The sequence below is a fragment of the Mirounga leonina genome, unplaced genomic scaffold, assembly GCF_011800145.1.
Source record: "Mirounga leonina isolate KUSES-001 unplaced genomic scaffold, KU_Mleo_1.0 Mir_260, whole genome shotgun sequence".
In the NCBI taxonomy this organism is placed as follows: domain Eukaryota; kingdom Metazoa; phylum Chordata; class Mammalia; order Carnivora; family Phocidae; genus Mirounga; species Mirounga leonina.
In genome coordinates, this window is record NW_023270642.1 from 135,627 (window position 1) to 161,772 (window position 26,146).

The window sequence follows — 26,146 nt, forward strand, 5'->3', positions numbered from 1 at the left end:
TGATTTTCGTCATAAAGCTCATTCATTTTGTTAATCTTAAATGTTTCATATTTTTATGCTATTTTGATTGCTGTCTTTTTAAAGATATTTTTAAACTGTTGTTAGAGAAGTGTAATAAATTTTTGTGTATTGAATTTTGCATCCCAAAACCTACCTACATTGTCAGAATGATTACCTTTTTATTTCCTACTTGCAAAGTCAAAGTATGTGTGAATAATAATAGCCTAAATTTTCTTGCTTTCCAATTTGTAATGCTATTTTTCTTTTTTGTCTTGCTGCACTGGAATGATACTGACCTCTAGAATGATACTGAATAGACATGATGAGAATGGGTATTTTTCATTTGTTCCTGATTTTATTTTATTTTATTTTATTTTATTTTTTATTTTTTTTTAAAGATTTTATTTATTTATTTGAAAGAGAAAGACACAGCGAGAGAGGGAACACAAACGGGGAGTGGGAGAGGGAGAAGCAGACTCCCTGCTGAGCAGGGAGCCCGATGCGGGACTCGATCCTGGGACTCCAGGATCATGACCTGAGCCGAAGGCAGTCGCTTAACCAACTGAGCCACCCAGGCGCCCACATTTGTTCCTGATTTTAAAGGGAATGTTTACTTGTTTCTGTGGTCAGTCAGCATGCCTGTGCCTGCCTCTTTTTCTCTCTCAATATCATTTATCAGGTTAAAGTATTTTTCTTCTTTTCATAATTTTCTAAATATTTTTTTTCATGCTCCATAAAATTCTTTCAGTTTCCGCCTACTGCCCAATTCTGAAGCCACTTCTACATTTTTAGTTATATGTTACAATAGCACCCTACTTCCAGGTAACAAAATCTTTATTACTTTTGTATTTGCTGCTCAGTTGATTGCTTTATTAGTTGCTTTACAGCAAAGTGCTTACAGTCTGGTTTTAAGTTATTGCAGTCTATATTCAAGTAATATGAAATCACTTAAGAACTGGGGCGCCTGCGTGGCTCAGTCAGTTAAGTGTCCGACTCTTGATTTTGGCTTCCATCATGATCTCAGGGTTGTGAAATCGAGCCCCTCCTTGGACTCTGTGGTCAGCATAGAGTCTGCTTGAGATCTCTCTCTCTCTCTCTCTCTCTCCCTCTCCCTCTGCCCCTACACACGCTCTCTATCTCTGTCTAAAATAAATAAATAAAACCTAAAAAAATGAAATCACTTAAGAACCTTAAGATAATATACTTTTATTTGTCCTTTTCCAGCCTTTGTGCTATTATTTTCATACATTTTACAACCTATGATATAAACTGCACAACACATTGCTATTAGTTTAGCTGTAAACTATTACCTTTTAAAGAGATTTAAATAATAAGAAAAACAGTCATATTTTATATTTATTTACTCATTTAATTATTATTTCTGTTGGTCTTTAATTTGTATATTTTCTTTTTTCTGTCTAGTATCATTTTTCTTATGCTTGAAGGATTCTTCATAATTTTTTTTTGTTCAGGTCAGCAACTGATGTATTTTTCAGCTCTTTGATTTCTGACAAAAATTTTTTTCTTTTGCCTTCAGTTTGGAAAGATGTTCTCTCTGAATAAAGAATTCTAGGTTTGACTGTTTCTTTTCTTCTAGTATTTAAAGGTATTTTTCCTTTGTCTCTGAAAAGAAGTCTGCTGTCCATTTTATCCTTGTATATAATCTACTTCCCTCCTCTGTCTGCTTTTAAGATTTTATCCTTATCACTGCTTTTAATAATTTTGTTATGATATGTCTTGGAGGTAGTTTTCCTTTTATTATTGTGGGTTTGTGGCTATGAAGTTCTTGTCAAATTTGAAAATAAAATTTGGCCATTGTTCAGAAGACATGAACAGACATTTTTCCAAAGAAGACATCCAAATGGCCAGCAGACACTTGAAAAAGTGCTCAACATTGCTCGGCATCAGGGAAATCCAAATCAAAACCTCAATGAGATACCACCTCACACCAGTCAGAATGGCTAAAATTAACAAGTCAGGAAACGACAGATGTTGGTGGGGATGCAGAGAAAGGGGAACCCTGCTATACTGTTGGTGGGAATGCAAGCTGGTGCAGCCACTCTGGAAAACAGTATGGAGGTTCCTCAAAAAGTTGAAAATAGAGCTACCATATGATCCAGCAATTGCACTACTGGGTATTTACCCCAAAGATACAAATGTAGGGATCCGAAGGGGTACGTGCACCCCGATGTTTATAGCAGCAATGTACACAATAGCCAAACTGTGGAAAGAGCCAAGATGTCCATTGACAGATGAATGGATAAAGAAGGTGTGGTACATATATACAGTGGAATATTATGCAGCCATCAAAAGGAATGTGATCTTGCCATTTGCAGCGATGTGGATGGAACTGGAAGGTATTATACTGAGTGAAATAAGTCAATCAGAGAAAGACATGTATCATATGACCTCACTGATATGAGGAATTCTTAATCTCAGGAAACAAACTGAGGGTTGCTGGAGTGGTGGGGGGGTGGGAGGGATGGGGTGGCTGGGTGATAGACATTGGGGAGGGTATGTGCTATGGTGAGCGCTGTGAATTGTGCAAGACTGTTGAATCACAGACCTGTACCTGTGAAACAAATAATGCAATATATGTTAAAAAAAAAAAAAAAGAAGAAGAACATAGCAGGAGGGGAAGAATGAAGGAGGGGAAATCGGAGGGGGAGATGAACCATGAGAGAGGATGGACTCTGAAAAACAAACTGAGGGTTCTAGAGGGGAGGGGGTGGGGGGATGGGTTAGCCTGGTGATGGGTATTAAAGAGGGCATGCTCTGCATGGAGCACTGGGTGTTATGCACAAGCAATGAATCATAGAACACTACATCAAAAACTAATGATGTAATGTATGGTGATTAACATAACAATAAAATTTTTTTAAAAATTACTCCAAAAAAATAAATTTGGCCATTGTTTCTTCAAATACATATTTTCTTTCTGTACCTCTTCTCTCCATCATGTACTGCGATTATAAGCATATTAGTCGCTTTAAGTTCTCTCAAAACTCACAGATAATCTGTTGATCATATTTTTTGAGCACTATTTTTTAGCCTTTTTCCTTTTCATTTTTAAAGTATTTTTTGATTGTCAATGTATATTAGATTTTTCCATATAGGGAGTATATCCCAAAACTCATATTTAAACTAGAAAGTTATTTGGGGACCTTAACAATTCTCATTAAAAATTATACTTATTTTTCATATTTTATGAGGTATTATTACACTTTTTGTTTAACTTGTGAGAACTTTGCCACTACTGAATTTGTGTCTATTGGAAGTTTTGGTATAAAACAGGAAATAAACACCTAATGTGTGCCTTAATATGTCTCTATTATTAAGGCCATCTAAAAATTTAAATAATCTAATTGTTAAGTTTTTTCTCAATTTCTTATATAAAATAATCTGGTACTACACAGTAGTTCAAAAATACTTTAAAGTATGTGGTTAGTTCTCCTATATTTGCTTTGAAATGCAAATTTGAACACAATCAATTTGAACCAAATATGAATTTTACATGTTTATGTACAATTTCATCTGCAAAAAGTACAAGGTGAAAGCAGAAAATTTACTCTATACACTATCTCGGTTCACCATGTTTTTAGTATACCACACGAGTCCACATCTGTTACAACTTTTTGTCCGATTTTAGATAAGCCTTCTTCCAAAACCACAATAACAAGTTGCAACCTATTCGATGCTCATTTGCACAAACAAGTTTCAAGTCTTTCTCAAGATAAAGAGCTAGCTATATTTCTCATACTAAGTATTTCTTAAATCATTTAACTGTGTAAAACAGAACTGTTTTTATTAGGTTTCTATTTTTTAAAAAATGTATCATTGACAGTGTTTTTTGCATGCTGGGCACCTTACCTCATTTCTCTCATATATCCTGAAGTTCTTAGTGCATGATTTTTCATAGTGAGATGATTTTCAGAAAGGCATATGTTATATTATAGAAGAATTGATTGCAATTTGCCAGGGGAACTTAATTTTTTTATATAGAGAGTAAATTGCCATAAGAAACATCCCGACTGTATCCTTAATTTTGTTTTGCTTCGGTTTAGATAATTTTCCTTGAAACATAGCATAGTGATTCTCAAAGTAAAATTGAGATCTTGGTAATGTTTATTATCTTTTATTTCCGTCTAATTTATTACCTCATTAACTATCTATTTCTGGCTTATATAAAATTACACAGAAAACAAAGTCAACGTACAATAGGACAAAGAAAACTATAAAAACTGAGAAGAAAAAAGACAAAGGAAAACCTGAGGATTCAGAAGAGTAAGACATAAAGCTACATGTTAATATTTTTTCCTTGTTAATTTATATTTTCATTTTATACAATTTGAGGTCATATAAGCATAACTTAACAGTTTCTAAAAGATATAACACTATGTAATACATAGTTTTATAAGCAGACCAGGATATGATGGTGGGAGAGGACTGAGAAGGGAAGAAGAAAGAGCTAAAGGGGGGTTAGTGGAGAATGAAACACAAGATATTAAGGAATAAGTAAACAGAATTAAATCTGAAAATCATTTTAGGGACAAAAGGATTTACATTGTTTCCCTGGTGGTTTGGTTAATGATTTGTGATTTGCACATTAACTCTTTAGTCTGGGCTGTTCTTTTTTTTACTCTACTTGATTATACTTATTTTATAAAATCAATTATCTATTTTTTATGCATGTGGATTATTGTAAAGTAGCCTTATTAAGTGAATATTTTCTTTAGTAATATAAAATATTTTTTTGCATTTTGAATTTGCTTTAGTCAAATCCTAACATAAAATTATTTTTAAAAGAAACTGTGAATTTAGTCTTTATAGAGTTTTACAAATTCTGAAAAGAAATTCGATGGACAAACAGCCTTGACCTTTGTCTCAGAAAAGATGACCACTCTCTTTCCTTTTTTCTTTTGCTTATTTGTTTTGTTTCTTAAATTCCACATATGGTATTTGTCTTTCTCTGACTAACTTATTTCCCTTAGCATAATATTCTCTAGCTCCATCCACATCGTTGCATATGGCAAGATTTCATTCTTTTTAATGTCTGAGTAATATTCCAGTGTGTGTTCCTGTGTGTGTGTGTGTGTGTGTGTGTGTGTGGAATAACATTTCTCAAGCTGATTTCTCATTGGTATGATTAAAATATGGAAGTGAGATAAGGCAAGGATTTGCAAAGTACATTGATCATTTTTTCCTCTCTGGTCATCTTTTCTTAAGTTTTTAGTTAAATTCCAGTTATTTGATATATAGTGCAATATTAGTTTCAGGTGTACAATACAGTGATTTTTTTTTTAAAGATTTTATTTATTTATTTGAGAGAGAGAGAATGAGAGAGAGCACATGAGAGGGGGGAGGGTCAGAGGGAGAAGCAGACTCCCTGCCGAGCAGGGAGCCCGATGTGGGACTCGATCCAGGGACTCCAGGATCATGACCTGAGCCGAAGGCAGTCGCTTAACCAACTGAGCCACCCAGGCGCCTCAATACAGTGATTAAACACTTCCAAACATCCCACTGCTCATCACAAGTGCACTTGTATATCTATATACACGTATCACATCTTCTTTATCCATTCATCAGTCAATGGACACTTGGGCTGTTTCCATAATTTGGCCTTTGTAGATAATGCTGCTATAAACATCGGGGTGCATATATCTTGTTGAACTAGTATTTTTGTATTCTTTGGGTCAATATCTAGTAGTGCAATTGCTGAATCGTAGGATAGTTCTATTTTTAACTTTTTGAGGAAGCTCCATATTGTTTTCCAGAGTGGCTGCCCAGTTTGCATTCCCACCAATAATGTAAGAGTGTTCCCCTTTCTCCATATCCTTGCCAACACCTACTGTTTCTTGTGTTGTTGGCAAACCAAGAAACAGACTATAGAAAACAAACTGACAGTTACCAGAGGGGAAGTAGGTAAGGGGGTGGGCTAAATAGGTGATGGGGATTAAGGAGTGTACTGTGATGAGCACTGGGTGTTGTATGGAAGTGTTGAATCACTGCATTGTACATCTGAAACTAATATTACACTGTATATTAACTAACTGTAATTTAAATGAAAACTTAAGAAAAGATGACCAGAGAGGAAAAAATGATCAATGTACTTTGAAAATCCTTGCCTTATCTCACTTCCATATTTTAATCATACCAATGAGAAATTAGCTTGAGAAATGTTATTCAATTATTTATCACTTATATGGATTATGATTCTTAAAAATATGAATTTCTTTTGAGAAATTTTATTTACAAATGGTTTAAGTACTACTCAAGAAAGCAGTCATGCAATTTAAAATATCATGATATATTTAAAAACCTTTTTAATAACAGGAAGAAACCTCTAGTCAAAGAAATAAAAGGAGATTTGCTTCAAGTCCAGGTAAGAACACATACTCTCTCTATGCATCTAAATTTAATTAGTATATTCTCTGATAATTATATGTGTAGACAACATTAGTATGCATGTGAACATAGGGATGTGTATGTGTATGTGTGTATATTTGTATGTGTGTATTAAAGTTCTTTCTAAGATATTTCTTCCTTGTTGGTTGACTTTTCTCAATAAGTTTCAGAAAATAAAATGGTAAATCCAAGCATGTTTATTGTCAAGGTTATGAAGATTACCATGGTTTACTCAACTACAGGTAATATCATGGAGGAAATAAGATCATATTGGGAGTTAAAACAGGGTCTTACTAAGTTCTGTGACACTGGACAAGTCCCTTTAAACTACTTGAGCTTTATATTTTTGGTCAGTAAAATGGGTAAAACAATATCTTCTCTATCTCAAAAAGGTGATATAAGAGTTACAAAAATCAAATAAGAAAAAGCCCTTCAGTAATTGTGAACTATAGAGCCCACTCTTTTTTATGTGATCCAATGAAAGGTAAGTAACCTTTTATTTCATCTTGACTTTGGAATACTTTTTTTTCTTTTTGGTACAAGTTAAACTTTTTAAAATAACAGCCAGAGCATCATACCACTCATTTCAGTGAGTGGCTGGAGTTAAGGGTCCCACAAGCATGCACCTGAATGCTTTAAGAATCAGGTAACGTAAATTTGGGAAGAAAATGAGAGTACCACTTGAGATATTGAATATAAAATATTCAGCTTTATGGTCTTAATTTTCTATTTCTGCATAACAAGTTACCATAAATTTTTCAGTTATTAAAACAACTTATATCATCTCACGGTTTGAGTGGGTTAGGAGGCTGAGCAGGCTTAGCTATGTCCTAGCTTGGTCCTATGCTCACTAAAGGCAATTAAGGTGTTAGGTAGGCTCTATTCCATTCTATTAGTTAGGGTACTCTTCTAAGCTCAAGTGGATGTGTCAAACTTCAGTTCCTTCCTAGGACTGAGGCATTTGGCCATGGGACCTTTTCCACAGGCAGTTTACATCACAGCAGCTTGCTTCTTCCTCAAGGCCAGCCCAAAATTTCTCTTTTTGGCTAAGACAGAGCCTTAAATAATGTAACATGATCATGAGAATGATACCTTGTCACTTTAGCTATATACTACAATCTAATAAAGTAAGTGGCATCTCATCACTTTGTTATCTTCTATTGGCTAGAATCAAATCACAGGTCCCACCCATACTCAAAGGGAGTGGAATATTCAGAGCATAACCACAGGGATGGAGATCATGCTGGCCATATTAGAATTCTGCCTACCACATTTACCATTTTATTTTATATAGAACAGTATTTTGTATATTAATCAAATTATTGTAATCCCATTATATAATTAATATTAGAAGTTAGTGTTTTAGTTCATTTGGACTGTGTTTTAGTCCATTCAGAGTGTTTTTAAAAAATATCAGTGACTGGTTAGTTTATAAACAACAGAAATTTGGGGCGCCTGGGTGGCTCAGTTGGTTGAGCATCTGACTCTTGATTTCAGCTCAGATCATGATCTCAGGGTTGTGGGATCGAGCCCTGTGTGGGGCTCCATGCTCAGCATGGAGTCTACTTGAAATTCCCTCTCTCCTTCTGCCCCTCCCTTTTCATGTGTGTGCACACCTTCTCTCTCCCTCTCTAAATAAATGAATAAATAAAATCTTTTAAAAAAAATAAAATGAAATTTAAAAACCCCAGAAATTTATTTCTCACAGTTCTGGGGTCTGGAAGGTCAGGATCAGAGTGTCAATATGGTGGGGTGAGGGCCCTCTTCTGGATTGCAGACTTCTTATTCTTTCTCACATGGCAGAAAAGTCAAGGGCATTCTCTCAGGCCTCTTTTATAAGGACATTAATCTCATTCACAAGGGCTCTGCCCTCATGACCTAATCACTTCTCAAAGGCCCCACAACCTAATACCAACACACTGGGCACTGGATTTCAACATATGAATTTGCGGGGGAGGGGAGGAGAGACACAAAAATTCAGACCACAGTAGGATTCTATGATAAAGAATGGGTGACTTAAATAACATTTATTTCTTACAGTTCCGGAGGCTGGGAAGTCTAAGATCAGGCACCAGCAGATTTGGTGTCTGGCGAGAGCCAAATTCCTGGTTTATAGAAGGCTATCTTTCTGTGTTTTCACATGGCAGAAAGGGCAAGGGAGATCTCTGGAGCCTCTTTTATAAAGGCATTAAACCATTCATGAGTGTACTACCTTCATGACCTAATCACCTCCCAAAGGTGATTCCAAATACCATCACATGGGGATTAGGTTACAGTATATGAATATTGAGAGGGGGGGCATAAACATTCAGTCTGTGGCAGCTAATGTCATTTAAAATTTCTTTTTTGTCTGAATTTAAAGTCAAAATTTTTTGTGTAAGTATAATTTTTTCTGGAGAAGGTCTATGGATTTAATGAGAATTTTAAAGTAATTTATTTTCCTCTTCCAAACTCTATTCTGAACTATCATTGATCTAGGATATTTTGCAGAGATCAATAGAAGCTAAAAAGTGACTTGCTTGGGGTTAGAGAATAAATTGGTAGTGAAATCTGAACTGCAAATAAGGTTCTCTGAACCCTACTCAGCATTTGCAGTTAGCGAAAATATATTTGGTTTTGCTTCCTCAGGCAGCATGGATAACAGAATCAATTGGTATTATTATCTATTTGTTCAAGTAATTATAATGCTTTTAAAATGTTTTAATAAGTCCTATAAAACTTTATTTTAGTTTTTAAATGAACTAGTTTTTTGTTGCTGTTGGTTGTGTACCTTTTAGAGGATCATTATTCCAGTAATTATTCTAACATTCTTTTCAAGGATGTAGATTAAATAATCCATTTGGACCCAAGGCTGCCCTTACTTTGTACAATTGTGCAGGGAGTGGGTTAAGGGAAAAGCAGATGTTGAAATCTAGCCCATGGTTTGCCAACTGTGTACCCTGGCATAGGGCTGCATTTGCCTGAACAAAGGGTCTTTTTTCATCAAAGACATCATATGGACTAGCAGGATTGTACTTAACAAAATCATGCTTAGATAAAATGTTATAAAGTGTTTTGTTATTCTATTAACTTGCTTTTCAGATTATTTGTTAGAAAAATAGAGTGCATTTACTTTAGGCAAGTATCCACTAGGTGGGTTAATTGGCAGCTTAATCATATGGATGAGGACATATTTTTTTGTAACCTAAAATTTTAGAATATAGAAATATTTTACATATTTGACTGTTTTCTGAGTCAAATCACATATACCATATTTTAGTAGGCTTAGCAGTAATTACTATCATAGTAGTCCTCCCTTATCCATAGGGATACATTCCAAGACCCTCAGGGGATGCCTGAAACTGTGGATAGTTCCAAACCCTGTATATTCTGTGCTTTTTCTTATACATACAGAGATACATACATACCTATGCTAGAATTTAATTTATTAATTAGACATAGTAAGAGATTAACAACAATAATAAAAATAGAAAAATTATAACAATATACTGCAATAAAAATTATATGAATGTGATTTCTCTCAAAATCTCATTGTACAGTATTCCTCCTTGTGATGACATGAGATGATAAAATGTATACATGATGAGATAAAGTGAGGTGAAATTACATAGGCATTGTGCCATAGCATTAAGCTACTATTGATCTCTGACTATAGTCAACTGCTTTCAGACTGGGGTTGAGCATAGGTAATTGAAACTGCAGAAAGCAAAACCATGGATAAGGGGAGACTACTGTATTCCATTTTTAGAAGAGGAAACTCAGAGATATTAAATAACTTGACCAGATTTGAAGAGTTATAAGATATACCCTGGTTGGACTGGATAGCCCAGGATCCTCTCTATTTTTTGGTGGGCTAAAATGACTAAGAGCGTACTTGCAAATGTGATCTCCCCATTTATTGTTTCTTTTCAAGGATCATCAATTTTTAAAGTTTATAGAAACTTAACTTGTCTTTTCTATGCATAGTGCCAAGAACTCTCTGTTAAAAGTACTTACTCTTTAAGTATTAAGGATATTAAATATATAAACAGTAACTATAATTGCATTCTATATGTATGTGAATAAATTGAATAAATTTGTTGCATATATCATAATATAATGTAATATAGAAGGTGCAGACTTGATAAAAATACTGAATTTTTTAATCTAAGGCTTCTAAAGAATTTATTTTAAAAAATGAGATATAATTGACTATATTAATTTCAAAGCTGAATATGTTAACACATAGTTGATACATAATATCCCTAATTCCAACATAATAAATGCAATATAAAAAGGGAATTATGACATAGCAATTGAGAATATGGTGTTAGAAAACAGGAAGGATTTCTATTTAGAAATAATATGTATAAAGACAAAGACCCGAGGGAACAGAGGCTATTCAGAGAAATTCAAGTGCTTGAGTATGATAGGATTTTTGGATTAAGGAGAAGAGTAGTAGGAATTCTGAGAGAGGCCAAGTATGGATGGCATTAATAGTTTGTATTTTGAGTAAGAAATGGGGATTTATTGAAGAATATTAAGAATGATCCATTTGGTATTTTTTATTAATATTACTGTGCCAGCTTTATGAAAGATGAATTTGGGGGTACAGATTGGATTTTGCAGTCAGGAAGAACAATTAGAGGGTTTTTGGAATAATTTAACTCAGTGATAAAGTAGTTAATTATAAGTTACATGAATTTATTAAGATGGAATTGTAAGTAGTACTTCTTGTAATCTAAATTTTAGTGTTGCCAAATGGGAAAATTTAATGTTATAAAAATATTGATCTTTTCAAATTAATATAACAAATGTAATACATTTAGTCAGAATTTAAAAAGGACTTTTTTTTAATGAGGGAGACATAATTTGAAGATTATATAGAAATCATTTAGGAGCCTTTTTTAAAAGAAATGATAGCTCTTTGACCACTTGTCCCAATTCCTTTTGAGATTATTGGTGCGTTTATTTTAATATAGATTCATCCATTTTTAATGGTTTTTTCAAAGCCATTGGTTAGAAGTTTACATTATGCTATTTTAGGATTTATTTTGTTTTCTTTTTCCTGTATCTCTTTTTCCGTTTATTTTTCATTTATAGAAGTATTTGTTTTTTGTTTGTTTTCCTCTCAATCAGGTTTGTCAGGCGACTGTGTATTACCGGTGCTTTCAACTAACTGATTTTAGGTTTCATTTAACTGTTCTGTTTTATTTCTTGTTGCTGTTACTGTTTTCTATTTAATTACTTTAATCTTCATCTTTATTAATTTCTTCTCCCCCTTTTTCTTCATTTTTAATTCCTCAGATGTCTGGTGGTTGGAGGAATGGTTAAGGACTGAATCTTTCTCATGTCATTCCTCATCATTTAATAGTCAAGCCCAAGCATCCATCCTTCCATGGCAGCTTGAATCTAATAGGTCAAAAGTAGAAGCTGCAAGATCTCTTATGATCTGAGCTCAGAAGCCTGAGAACATAATTTCCATTACATTTTATTGGTTAGGAGCCAGCCCAGACTCACAGTGAGGGAAAAGAGTCTTGATGAGAGAAGTAGAATATATATATATGTATGTATGAGTGGGACAAATTATAGATGGCCATTTTTGGAAATAGTCTGTGATAATCTTTCCTCTGGCCACAAGTTAATGTTTCTCCCACAGGCAAAATGTGCTCACCCCTTCCTTCTAAAATCTTGCTACTACAGTTTTCTTTTGACATCTATTTGCATGATGTTTCTCCATTCCCTCACTTTCAATCTGCAGGTCTCTTCAGGTCTGAAATAGATGAGTCTTGTTTTTTAATCCATTCTGTATCCCTATGTCCTTTGACTGCAGTGTTTAATCCATTTATACTCAGAGTAATTATTGATAGATATATATTTATTGCCATTTTGTTACATGTTTTCTGGTTTCTATAGTTTTTCTCTGATCCCTTTAGCTCTTGCTATCTTTAATCATTTGCTGGCTTTCTTTAGTGATATACTCGGATTTCTTTTTCTTTTTCTTATTCTTTGCATATCTATTACTGGATTTGGGTTTGGGGTTACCATTAGGTTTGTATAGAACATTGCATGTAACAATCTGTATGAAGTTGATGGTCACTTAAATTGGAACCCATTCCTTACTCTCTCACTCTCTCCCATTTTAGGTATGTGGTGTCATATTATAAATCCTTTTATTTTGTGAATCCCTTCACTGATATTTACAGATAGACTTATTTTTACTTTTGTTGTGTTTTGTACTTTCCATATTCTCACTTATGGTCTTTCCTTTCCACTCTAAGAGTCCCCATTAATATTTCTTGTGGGGACGGTTTAGTGGTCATGAGCTCCTTTAGTTTTTATTTGTCTGAGAAACTCTTTATCGCTGTTTCTATTCTGAATTATAGCCTTGCTGAATAGAGTATTATTGGCTGCAGATTTCTCCCTTTCAGCACTTTGAATTTATCATGGCACTCCTTTCTAGCCTGCAAAGTTTCTGCTGAAAACCAGCTGATATCCTTATGGGGTTTCCGTTGTATGTAATAGTTTTTTCTCTTGCTGCTTAAAAAATTTTCTCTTTATCACTACATTGTGATTAGCAGATGTCTTGGTGTGGACCTCCTTGGGTTGATTTTGTTGGGGGATCTCTGCTTTCTGGATCTGGATATCTGTTTCCTTTCCCAGATTAGGGATGTTTTCAGCTATTATTTCTTTAAATAAATTTTCTGCCCCCTTTTGTCTCTCCTTCTTCTGGGATCCCTACACTGTGAATATTATTATGCTTGATGAAGTCACTGAGTTCCTTAAGTCTGTTCTCATTTTGTATATATATATTTTTCTCTCACTTACTTTGCTCGAATACTTTCCATTATTCTGTCTTCCAGGTTATTAATTTGTTCTTCTGCTCCCTCTAGCCTGCTATTTATTCCATCATGTGTATTTTTAATTTCAATTGTCATATTCTTGATCTCTGTTTTCTTTTTAATCTCTTTGTTAAGGGTCTCATTGACGTCTTCTATTCTTTTCTCAAGTCCACTGAATATCATTATAATCATCACTTTAAATTATCAGGCATAACTTAGGTTATGAGTTACAACTGTTTCACTTAGGTCTCTTGCTATGATTTTGTCTTATTCTTTAATTTGGGACATATTCCTCTGTTTCTTCATTTTGCCTAACTCTCTGTGTCTGTTTCTATGTGTTAGGAAAGTCAGTTACATCTCTTGCCCTTGAAAGTAGTGGGGCATGCTCTTTTAATAAGGCTATGTCTGTCTTCTTCCCACAGGGGTGCGTAGCCACTTCTGAGACTGAGCCAGCCACAGCTGCTCAGGGGAGTGCAGTCTTAATAATACGCACTTGTCCTCTGCAAGAATTCAGGAGATGCAGTGTTGGCATGGTTTGCACTGGTTTTCTGGGGAGGGGACCCACAGCTTTGGGACTGAGGCAGCCTCAGCTGGAGGGGGGAAGGGATGGTGTAGGGAAGTTAGGTAGTGAACGCCAGTGCCTGGCTGGTTCCCACATGTGGCTATGTGATTATGCTGTGGGATGGGGAAGGAAATGGCACCTGCTAGCTCCTTTTTTCCTGGAGAAGTTCCTCAGTGAACTCTGGGATTACTAACTAACTCTCCCTCCTATATGCCCAAATATTTTTGAAACTGCTGCTTCTAAGCTGTATCTTACTAGCAGTTGTGCTTTCTCTTTAAGGCTGAGGACTCAGCTTCCTAATACCCTCCAGGCTCTTTTAGAGTGGAGTCACTGACTTTTGAAAATTCTAGGGTTAAATCCTGCTGGTTGTAAGAACTCATGAAATCTGGCCCCCCTGATTTTCAGAGCCAAATGTTATGGGGATTAATCTTCCCTGTTCAGGGTCTCCAGTGTGATAGTCTATTTCTTACCCCTCTCTGTGCCAACAGACCGCTCCCTCCCATGGATGGCCCACTATCCATTTAGGTCCCTACAGTGTCTCCACCCTTCCTACCTTCTTTGATGTAGCCTTTTCTCTACATTTAGTTGTGGAGTTTGTTCTGCCAGTCTTTGTGTCTTTTTCTGGGTTATTTGCACTGATTTGCACTGGGTTATTTGCACTGTTATCTATTTGTTTCTGTGGGATGAGGTGAAGTTAGGATCCTCCTACTCTGCCGTCTTTCCAGGAAGTCCAATAGTGTCTTCCCTCTTGACATTTTAAGTTCAAAACTATGTTTAAAAAATAATCTCAGTGGATCTTAATTTATGGCTATAAATGCATCCATCAGAGCTTTCTGAGTTCTGTTTTCTTGTAGTTATTTTCTGTCTGCCCCTTTAGATCTGCCTTAGTGGGGATACCTCTTTGTATCATTCAAATTAGTCTTCCTCTCTGAAGTTACTTAGTCCCAGTAAATGGCTTGTTATATTTCTGTGCCTATTTCTGAATGTGAGTTTCCACAGTACATTATAGTCCTAGACAGAGATCTCTTTAACAGGAGCTAGAAGGCTTTTGTCCTCATTATTACCTTTTTCTGTTTTTATAGATGTTGTATTTGTATTCTTTCAAATTTCAATGAGAATAAAAATATAGATTTAAATCTTTCTTCTGTTTCTTAAGATAACACTTTCAGAAGAGAAACATTTACTCTATACTTTGAAGATGGTTTTCCATTTTCATTTAAAATTCATATTTTTCTGATGAGAAGCAGTCATTTAAAGCAACATTTCTCTCATGTAATTTGGCATTCTCTTCGTCTACTTTTAAGATTTTCTCTTTTCACTTGGTTTTCAACATTTCATTCTGATGTGTGTAGGCATGATTTTCTTTATATACATCAACTTGGGGTTTGCTGGGCATCTTGAGTATGTAAATCTTACCAAATTTGAGAAATTTTCAGCTACTTTTTCAACCATTTTTTCTATCACTTTCTCTCTTTTCCTTATGAGAAAGCAATTACATGTTAGATATTTGATAGTATTCCAAATGTTCCTCAGTCCCTCTTCATTTTTAAAATATTCTTATGTCTTTAGATAGGTGTTTTCTACTGATGTATCTTCAAATGGTCTGACTCTTTCCACTGTCCTATCCAATTTGCACCTATGCTCATCCTTTAAATTTTTAAAATTCAGGTACTGTGTTTTTCTCTACTGTAATTTACATTGGCTCTTTTTTATAGGTCATAATAATCAGCTGAAATTTTTATTATTTCCTTCATTATGAACATATTTGCCCTTACTTTGGGTATTGTTATAATAGCTGCTTTAAAATTCTTGTACACTAATTTTAAAATCAAATCTATCTTGAGATCACTCTCTGTAGATTGTTTTTATCTTATGAGTAAGTGTCATTTTGCTGTTTCTTTAAATGTCAAGTAATTCTAAATTGTATATTGAATATTGGGAATATCATGTTCAAACTCTGGATTCTGCTATATTCTTCTGGTATGGCTTATTTTTGTTTGTTTTGCATTAATATACTTAACATTATTGGATGCAAAATGAAAATTCTGTGTTTAGGCAGCAGCTCAAATTGCATTTCAGTTCTTTTAGGTTTTGGTAGGCTGCTTGGTCTTCCCTATGCATATGTGGTTCAGGGCTTGGCGGGGGGAGGTTGGGAAGGGTTTATACAGAGTTTGGGTCGCCTTCTCTCATTGTCTCTTTTGTGTGACTTCCCCTAAGTTTTTCAGTGGTTATGATTGCCCTGATTTCCTTCCTCTGGTTTGTAAGGTGTAAAAACTCATTTTTTTTTTTTTTTAAATCAGCTATTAGATGCGCTGTCTGGCTCAGGTAGGGCTTGCCCTCAGACTAGAAGCCAGGAAACAAGAATCTTACCTAGGACTCTTTCTTCTTCCAAGCATCACCTTCTCTCAAGAATCCACCTATTCTTGGTTGCTATCCAGTGTTGATATTTATATTTTGTTCTGGGTTTGTAGTTTTTATGTGTGGCAGGGTCTGTCCTGTAGGAACTTGCCCTGCTATACCAGAAACAGAGCTGGGGATTTTAGATATGATTCCTCAAACTGTCTCTCATCTGATGGAGAATTGCTGAGACATTTCATGTGTAACAGAATCCATTCATTCTCACAGAGTCAAAACTATGCTTATTTTCTGTTAAGAGTAGAGTTGCTTCTTTTCATAAAATTTGAAATGTTTGTATTTAAATTTTTCAGGCCTAGAGAAAAGGAAAAATGAAATATTTAACTTACTGTAGTAATAATTTATCAGATTCAAGTCAGTTTTCCTGTAGAAAATCAGTAGGAAGATACAGCTGCAGAAATTATCCGCCATTATTTCTGAGAAAAGTGCAAGTACTGTGTGTGCTCCAGTCATCATCTTGGCTATCTCTGTATTTTAGAAAGATAATAATTGTAACAATAAATTCATAGAAACAGAAATACTAAAATGAATGCATTTTCTCCCTCATATTACATCGTAGAAAGTAGCCCACGCTCTGGAAATTGAGAACAAAGTCCTTCAGGAACAACTGAAACAGGCTTTCCAGGTAAATTACATAATGTTCTTTTAAAATTGTTAACAAGTGAAAGAAATATCTGTAAACAACTTTTAAATGAATAATTTTGACCTTGAAAACTAATAGGTGTATTGTACTATTTTTCCAGATTTAAAGTACTTTCATTTTATGTACTAGGAATACATTAATAAAATTTAATATTCATTATTACTCAAAACAATAAAATAGAAAAGTAAACTTCCTTAATCAAATAAAATAAATCTATTTCAAACTGAGACACTGTTATGTGGACAATAATGCAGGCATTCCAGCTCAACTCAATTAAACTAGGATATTGGTTTTTACTACTCTTTATGAAATTCTTGTTAAATGATTAAAGAAATGAAAAAAGCTACAAACATTTTCATAAGTGGATAGACAAAAGTATAATTATTTTTATATTACTTTTCCTTTGAAAAAATGCAAGATAATACACAAATTTATTAATGATATAATTCCAAAATGTGGCTGAAGACAAAATAGATATAAAAAAGCAATGGAAGGAGGCTGGGAAAATGGCAGAATAGGAGGACCCTAAGCACAGCTCATCCTACAGATATAGCTAGATAACACTCATATCAGCATAAATAACCCAGAAAACAACCTGAAGGCTGGCAGAACAAACTCCACAATTAAAGGTAGAAAAGAGGCCACATTGAAGAGGGTAGGCAGGGTGAGGACATGGTGGGGAGCTAAACATGCATGTGGGACTGTCCCCAGGAGGAAGGGACACTGTGAGTAAAAGAGGGAAGAGAAGCAGACCGTTACACTGGGGAGCCTGCATGGAGAAGATGAATCTCCGTAACATTTGACTTTGAAAACAAGAGGCTCCAAATTTTGTGAGTTCTCACAAGTAGCAGGACTTAAAGCCTGGAATTTTAAAAATTAGCAGGTGGGCTCTGAGAGAGCCCCAAGGGTATTAGGAAGCTGAGTCCTGTCTTTAATGAGACAGCACAATAAACAACTTATGGAGGTACAGCATAGTAGCAGCAGTTTGAAAAATGCTTGGAATATATGGGAGGGAGAGTTATTTACTCATCTCAGAGTGGTGAGAATCAAAGGGAAACCCCTCCAGGACAAAGGAGGTGTTAGGTGCCTTCACTCTTCCCCACCTTCCAGCATAAACATAAGGCCATCTCTAGGAACCAGCATGATGCCAACATTCAGTACCTTACACTAAGCCCCACCCTCTCACCCTTCAGTAGACAAACTTCCCATTTGCCTCAGTCCCAGTGCTGTGGATCCCTTTCCCCAGAAGACCCATGCAAACTTCACCAGTACCTCCTTTTTTGTCTACTCATTTTGGTCCTCTTGGTCCTGGCAGTGGTTGCAGGCCCTATGGAAACCCAAGCTGCAACCTTGTTAAAATTGTGTGCCCTACCCATGCAGCACTGGTCGACTGCCACAGAAGCAGTGCCAGGTCTCATTTCACTAGCAGACTGGTGTGTACCTTGTAAAATGTGCTCCACCACAGCCTGGGACCAAACACTGTCAACAATAGGCAGAGAGTTCTGCAGATGACTGAAGAAAAAAGTGGCTAGGACACAACTGCTGGGCACATGCAACACATGTAAGAGACACCCCATGAGCATCAGTTCCTTGGGACAGGGGATGTTGCACTGCAGCTACTATGGTACCTCTTCTTCATAAGGCCGCTTTTAAGAGCATGAGATATAGCTGACTTTCCTAAAACACAGGAACATGTCCCAAATTAAAGAATCAGACAAAACCATATCAAGAGACCTAAGTGAAACAGATATGTGTTATACCTGATGGAGAATTTAAAGTAATGATTATAATGATACTCGCTGGACTTGAGAAAAGAGTGGAAGACATCAATGAGACCCCTAAAAAAGAGATTAAAAAGAACCAAGCAGAGACCAAGAACATGATAATTGAAATTAAAAATACACATGATGGAATAAATAGCAGGCTAGAGGAAGCAGAGGAACAAATAAATGACCTGGAAGACAATAATGGAAAGCAATCAAGCTGAGCAAGTTAGAGAAAAAAATTATGCAAAAGAGAACAGACTTAAGGAACTCAGTGACTTCATCAAGCATAATATTTTCAGTATAGGGATCCCAGAAGGAGAGACAAAAGGGGGCAGAAAACTTATTTGAAGAAATAATAGCTGAAAACTTCCCTGATCTGGGAAAGGAAACAAATATCCAGATCCAGAAGGCACAGAGATCTTCCAACAAAATCAACCCAAGGAGGTCCACACCGAGACACATGGTAATCAAATGGCAAAAAGTATTGATAAAGAAAAAAAATTTAAAATAGCAAGAGAGAAGACAGGAAGATGATGGCAGAATAGGAGGACCCTAGACTCACCTCATTCCATGAATATAACCTGGTAACTATCAAATCATCCTAAATACCACAGAAACCAACCTGAAGACTGACAACTACAGAAAGAGGGTACATCAAAGAAGATAGGACGTGCAGAGATGTGGTTTAGGGGAGAAACAGATCTTGGCTGTGGCAGAGGGGAAGCAGCTGTGGTCATCGAGAATGGCAAGACAGAGAAGAGCATGCAGTGGAACGTACAAGGGGAAGGTCTCCTCAAAGTCATTGGCTTGGAAAACAAAAGGGGCTGAACTTCATGAGTTCTTGCAACCAGCACAGCTTAAAGCCTGCAGTTTTAAAGGTCAAGAGGCTTGGCTGGGATAGAGCCCAGAGGGCAGTGTTGCTCTTGGAGGGAAGGCAGGCAAACAACTTGTGGACATACAACATGGAAACAGTTATCCGAAGAGTGCCTGGGGCACATAGTGGGGAGATTATTTGCTTTTCTCAGAGCATGTCCCTTGAGAGGCAGCATTCACTGAGACACCTCTCTGGGAACAAAGCAGCTGGTCACTAGTTCCCTGCCCCACCCCTCAACATAAACACAGAACCACCTGCAGGAAGTAGTGCAATGTGGACACTGGTGGCCTAGCTTGTTTACACTAAGCGCCATTCCCCTGTACTCCAGTGGAACTGCCCTTCTCAGTAACACTTACCTCAGTGCTGGCACAGTTGGCTCATCCCCCAGAAGACCAGCACAAACCCCTGTCCACATCACATCTACCATTCAGAGAGTTTTGCAGGGCCTCAGTTCCAGTGGAGGAGGTAACAAGTCTCATTTCACAAGCTGATCAGAGTACACCTAATTAAAACTAACCACATTCAGGCCAGGGACCAAACACTGCCAACAGCTGGCAAAGAAAGCCTCTGAAACGACTGACCTGGAGGATAGAGCAGCCAGAACATAAGAGCAGAAGACATACAACACACTGTAGGCACTCCTTGAACCTTTAGGCCCTGGGCACTACCTGACCTCTTCTTCATAAGGCCCTTACTTTTAGGAGAGGAGAGAGAAACATAACTGGCTTTTCTAGCACACAGGACAAGGCAGAGTCTTAGAAAAAATGAGAAGACAGAGGAAGTATCCCAAATGAAAGAAGATAAGGTCATGGCCAGAGATCTAAGTGAAGCAGATATAAATAATATGCCTGATGGAGAATTTAAAGCAATGATCATTAGGATATTCACTGGGATTGAGAAAAGAATGGAACACATCAGTGAGACCCTTACCACAGAGATAAAAGAATTAAGAAAATATTAATCAGAGATGAAAAGTGCAATAAATGAGGTTAAAGATCCTTGATGCAATGAACAGCAGGCTGGAAGAAGCAGAGGAATAAATTAATGGCCTAGAAGACAAAATAATGGAAAGCAATGATACTGAACAAGAGAGAATTATACAACATGAGAATAGACTTAGGGAATTCAGTAACTCCATCAAAGATTTTAACATTTGTGTTATAGGAGTCCCAGAAGAAGAAGAAGAGAGAAAAGGGAGCAGAAAATTTATTTGAAGAAATAATCACTGAAAACTTCTCTAATCTAGGGAAGAAAACAGATACCCAGATCCAGGAGGCATAGAGAACGCCCATCAAAATCAACAAAAGCAGACTGACACCAAGACATATTGTAATTAAATTTACAAAATATAGGGATAAAAAAAAATTTAAAAGCAGGAAGACAATGGACCCTCAACTCTATGGTCAACTAATCTTCAACAAAGCAGGAAAGAATATCCAATGGAAAAAAAGACAGTCTCTTAAATAAATGGTGCTAGGACATTTGGACAGCCACATAAAGAAGAATGAAGCTGGGCCATTTTCTTACACCATACACAAAGATAAACTCAAAATGGATGAAAGGCTTCAATGTGAGACAGGAATCCATCAAAATCCTAGAGGAGAACATAGGTAGTAACCTCTTTGACATCAGCCACAGCAACTTCTTGCAAGACATGTCTCTAAAGGCAAGGAAAACAAAAGCAAAAATGAACTTTAGGGACTTCATCAAGATAAAAAGCTTCTGCACAGCCAAGGAAACAGTCAACCAAAGAGGCAACCCACAGAATGGGAGAAATTTGCAAATGACATTACAGATAAAAGGCTGGTATCCAAGATGTATAAAGAACTTCTCAAACTCAACACCCAAAAAACAAATAACCCAGTCAAAAAATGGGCAGAAGACATGAACAGACGCTTCTCCAAAGAAGACATACAAATGGATAACAGACATGAACAAATGTTCAAAAGCATCACTCAGCATCAGGGAAAACAAATCAAAACCACAATGAAATACCACTTCACACTAGTTAGATGGCAAAAATTAACAAGACAGGAAACAACAAACGTTGACAAGGTTGTGGAAAAAGGGGAACCTTCTTACACTGCTGGTGGGAATGACAAGCTAGTGCAGCCACTCTGGAAAACAGTATGGAGGTTCCTCAAGAAGTTAAAATTAGAGGTACCCTATGACCTAGCAATTGCACTACTAAGTATTTACCCAAAGGATACAAACATAGTGATCTGAAGGGGCACCTGCACCCCAATGTTTATAGCAGCAATGTCCACAATAGAAAAACTGTGGAAGACACCGAGATGTCCTTCAGTGGATGAATGGATAAAGAAGATGTGGTTCATATATACAATGGAATATTACTCGGTCATTAGAAAGGATGAATATCTACCATTTACATCGACATGGATGGAACTAAGTGAAATAAGTCAATCAGAGAAAGACAACTATCATATGGTTTCACCCATATGTGGAACATAAGGAATAGTGCAGAGGCCCATAGTGGAAGGGAGGGAAAACTGAATGGGAAGAAATCAGAGAGGGAGATAAACCATATGAGACTCTTGACTCTCAGAAACAAACTGAGGGTTGTGGAAAGGGAGGGGGTGGGGAGGATGGGGTAACTGGGTGATGGGAATTAAAGATGGCACATAATATGATGAGCAGTGGGTGTTATATTCAACTAATGAATCATTGAACATTATATAAAAAACTAATGATGTACTATACCTTGGCTAATTGAATTTAAATAAAAAAATAAAATAAAAATGGGCAGAAGACATCTAGATCACCAACAGACACATTAAAACATACTCAACATCACCCATCATCAGGGAAATGCAAATCAAAATCACAATGAGATATCATCTCACCCCATCAGAATGGCTAAAATTAAAACCTCAAGATACATCAAATGTGGATGAGGATGTGTAGAAAATGGAACCCTGGTGCACTCACTATTGGTGGGAATGCAAACTGGTGCTGCCGCTGTGGAAGACGGTATGGCCATTCCTCAAAATATTAAAAACAGAACTACTGTATGATCCAGGAATCACACTACTGGATATATTACCCAAAGAAAACAAAAACATGAATTCAAAGGGATCTATGTTTATTGTAGCATTATTTACAATAGCCAAACTATGGAAGCACCCCAAATGTCCATTGATAGGTAAAGAAGATGTTATATATATATAACATATATGTTATATATATACATTATATGTGTTGTGTTATGTGTCATATATGACTATATATATTATATATATATAATGCAATATAATTCAGCAATAAAAAAGAACAAAATCTATATATCAAAAGAGAAAGACAGTTACCATATGATTTCACTCATATGTGGAATTTAAGAAACAAAACAAACAGGGACATCTGGGTGGCTCAGTCGGTTAAGCATTGGCCTTCGGCTCAGGTCATCATCCTGGGACCCTGGAATCAGCCCCATGTCGGGCTCCCTACTCAGCAGCAAGCCTGCTTCTCCTTCTGCCTCTCCCCTCTGCTCATGCTGTCTCTCTCAAATAAATCTTTAAAAAAAGAAAAAACAAACAAACAAAGGAAAAAGAAGAGAGACAAACCAAGAAACCGACTCTTAACTTCACAGAGCAAACAGATGGTTACCAGAGGGGAGGTGGGTGGGAAGTTGTGTGAAATAGTTGAAGGGGATTAAGAGTACACTTATCTTGGTGAGCACTGAGTAATATATGGTAAATCACCATTTTGTACACCTGAAACTAATATAACACTGCACATTAACTACACAGGAGTTAAAATTTAAAGAAAGGAAAAGGAAAAAAACAATAGGTTTCCTTTTTATCCAAAACAACCATTTAGAAACCTTAATGGAGATGATTCTATTTATTTATTTACTTACTTACTTACTTATTTATTTATTATTTATTTATTTATTTATTTTACTTATTTTATTTAAATTCATTTAGTTAACATATAGTGTACCATTAGTTTCAGATGTAGAGTTCAATTATTCATCTGTTGCATATAATACCCAGTGCTCATTACATCAGGTGCCCTCCTTAATGCCCATCACCGAGTTACCCCATCCCCCCACCCACCTCCTCTCCAACAGCCCTCAGTTTTTTCCCCATAGTTAAGAGTCTCTTATGGTTTATCTCTGTCTCTAATTTCATCTTATTTTATTTTTCCCTCCCTTCCTCTATGATCCTGTTTTGTTTCTTAAATTCCACATATGAGTGAAACCATATGATAATTGTCTTTCTCTGACTGACTTGTTTCACTTAGCATAATACCCTCCAGTTCCATCCATGTCATTGTAAATGGTATGATTTTATCCTTTTTGATGGCTGGGTAATATTCCGTTGTATGTATGTATGTGTATATGTATATATATGTATACACCACATATTCTTATCCATTCATCTGTCAACGGACATCTGGGCTCTTTCCATAGTTTGGATTGTGGACATTGTTTCTATAAACATTGGGGTGCAGCTGCCCCTTCAGATCACCACATTTGTATCCTTTGGGTAAATACCTAGTAGTGCAATTGCTGGGCTGTAGGGTAGCTCTATTTTTAACTTTTTGAGGAAACTCCCTACTGTTTCCCAGAGTGGCTGTACCAGCTTGCATTCCCACCAACACTGTAAGACAGTTCCCCTTTCTCTGTATCCTTGCTAACATTCCTTGTTTCCTGACTTGTTAATTTTTGCCATTCTAACTGGTGTGAGGTGGTATCTCGTTGTGGTTTTGATTTGTATTTCCCTGATGCCAAGTGATGTTGAGCATTTTTTCATGTGTAGAGATGATTCTATTTATAATACTCGAGTAGCATATTTAACAAAAAATACAGAGTTTTTTTTTAATGAAGAAAAACATACTTTACTGAGGGATATAGATGAATAGTGAAGAAATAGAAATTTATATTTTTGGTTTTGAAGGTTCAATATTATAAATATTTCAATTTTCTACTTTTTTCCAAATTGATATATAGATTTAAAGAAATTTATTTCTGGATGTAAATTGAGTTATTTTTTAATTTAACAGAATTATTACAGAATATATTAAGATAAGAAACTGGTGACTATACAAAAGAATAATAAGGATTTGGTCATTCAAAAATCAATGTGTAATGTAACACACTATAATAACTAAAGCAATGTGGTTCTGGATTTGGTTCTGAATAAAAAAATCCAGAAACAGATTCAAAGGAATGTAATAATTTAGTATATTATAGTTTTAGTTATTGAAACTTATTTATAGAAAGACAAAATAGTCACAAAAAGTAAACTACTATGAAAAAGTAGTTCTCATGTAATAGTTTGTGACATACATCAAAATAAGTTGCAGCCTGATTTAGGATCCAAAATTAATAAATGAAGTGTGACGTTAGAATAAACACTGGGTAACAGTTATATGGTCTTGGCTAGAGCAAGGTTTTCTAAGCATCATATTGCAAAGGAATATTGCAATATATTTGGCTATTATTAATTTAAAACTTTTGTATGGTAAAAGATTCATTAGATATAAAGATAAATGCAAATTCTTAACAGAATGTTTTATATGACAATCTTTTACAAATCTATAAGAAATATGAATGCCCTTCCCCCAAATAGATACAAACAGGCAGGCCCATAGCTTAGAAACACACAAGGGCAATAAATACATATGAATATATCCAACCTCACTAGTTATCAAATAAATGCAACTTAAAATGACAGTGCGATAGATTTTATTTTTACTTACCATTTCAGTAAAAATTTTAGGAACAGAAATGTCTAATATTTGCAGATATATGCTAAAATAAGTAATCTTTTATATAATTCTATTACTATGAATTAATACTTCTCTGGAAGAAAATATATAGCAAAAGTTTTGGGACAACATAGGCTTTTCATTGAATCATTGCAGTTACAAAAATTTATCATAAAGAAGAAAAGAGTGTACAGGGATTTTGTACAAGTGTATAATATAAAAAATTTTAATAGCAAAAATTTTTAAATTACCAATATGTCCCTAATAAGAAATTTGCTAAATAAAAGTATACTATTAAATGTCCTTCTATTAGCTATTCTGATTTAGATGTACATTTATTGTCATTGGAACATATCTATGACGTTATTTAATAAAAAAAGCATATCATGTATGTATAGTAGGAGCCTAAAAATTTTAAAAATACATATATGCACTAGTTATATTTAGAAATAATGAAAAAGGTTATATATCAAATCTTAACAGTGAGTTTTCTGTTTGTGGTGAGATTATTTGTGAACTTTATTTTTGTTGATCTAAGAAAAAAATTATTAAAAGTGGCATTTAAAAACCTTATATTCTAGAAGAAATAAATTATTTTCCACATTTTCTTTTATTTGATACTATAGATATTAATTACCTTGGTTACATTCTATCACCTTTTCTAATATATACCTTTTATTTAGTTTTATTATGCCCCTCTAATAATTAGAGCTTTAAAAAAAATAATAGGGGAGCTTCCTGGGATATAAAAATAGCCCTCAAAGTGGAAGGCATTTCTTCAGTTTTTAATTTTAACCTATGGGTTAATGCAACTATGGATTATACCAGTGGTTTAATTCAGCTTCTCCAATTTAGTAAAAATAAAATTGAGAAGTAATGTGGACATGAATATATTCTTATTCCTGAAAGTTGTAATATTGACAGAAA

At 35.4% G+C, this 26,146-nt stretch overlaps 1 protein-coding gene across 1 annotated transcript in view; it reads left to right on the top strand.

Annotated features, from left to right (window-relative positions):
* CCDC7 (coiled-coil domain containing 7) overlaps positions 1-26,146 on the top strand; it is a 175,613-nt gene that overhangs the window by 108,085 nt on the left and 41,382 nt on the right. Inside the window, exons 12-14 of the mRNA XM_035029523.1 lie at positions 4,199-4,284; positions 6,334-6,382; positions 16,763-16,828. Coding sequence (XP_034885414.1) covers positions 4,199-4,284; positions 6,334-6,382; positions 16,763-16,828 — 201 coding nt within the window. The remainder of the gene's footprint in view (positions 1-4,198; positions 4,285-6,333; positions 6,383-16,762; positions 16,829-26,146) is intronic.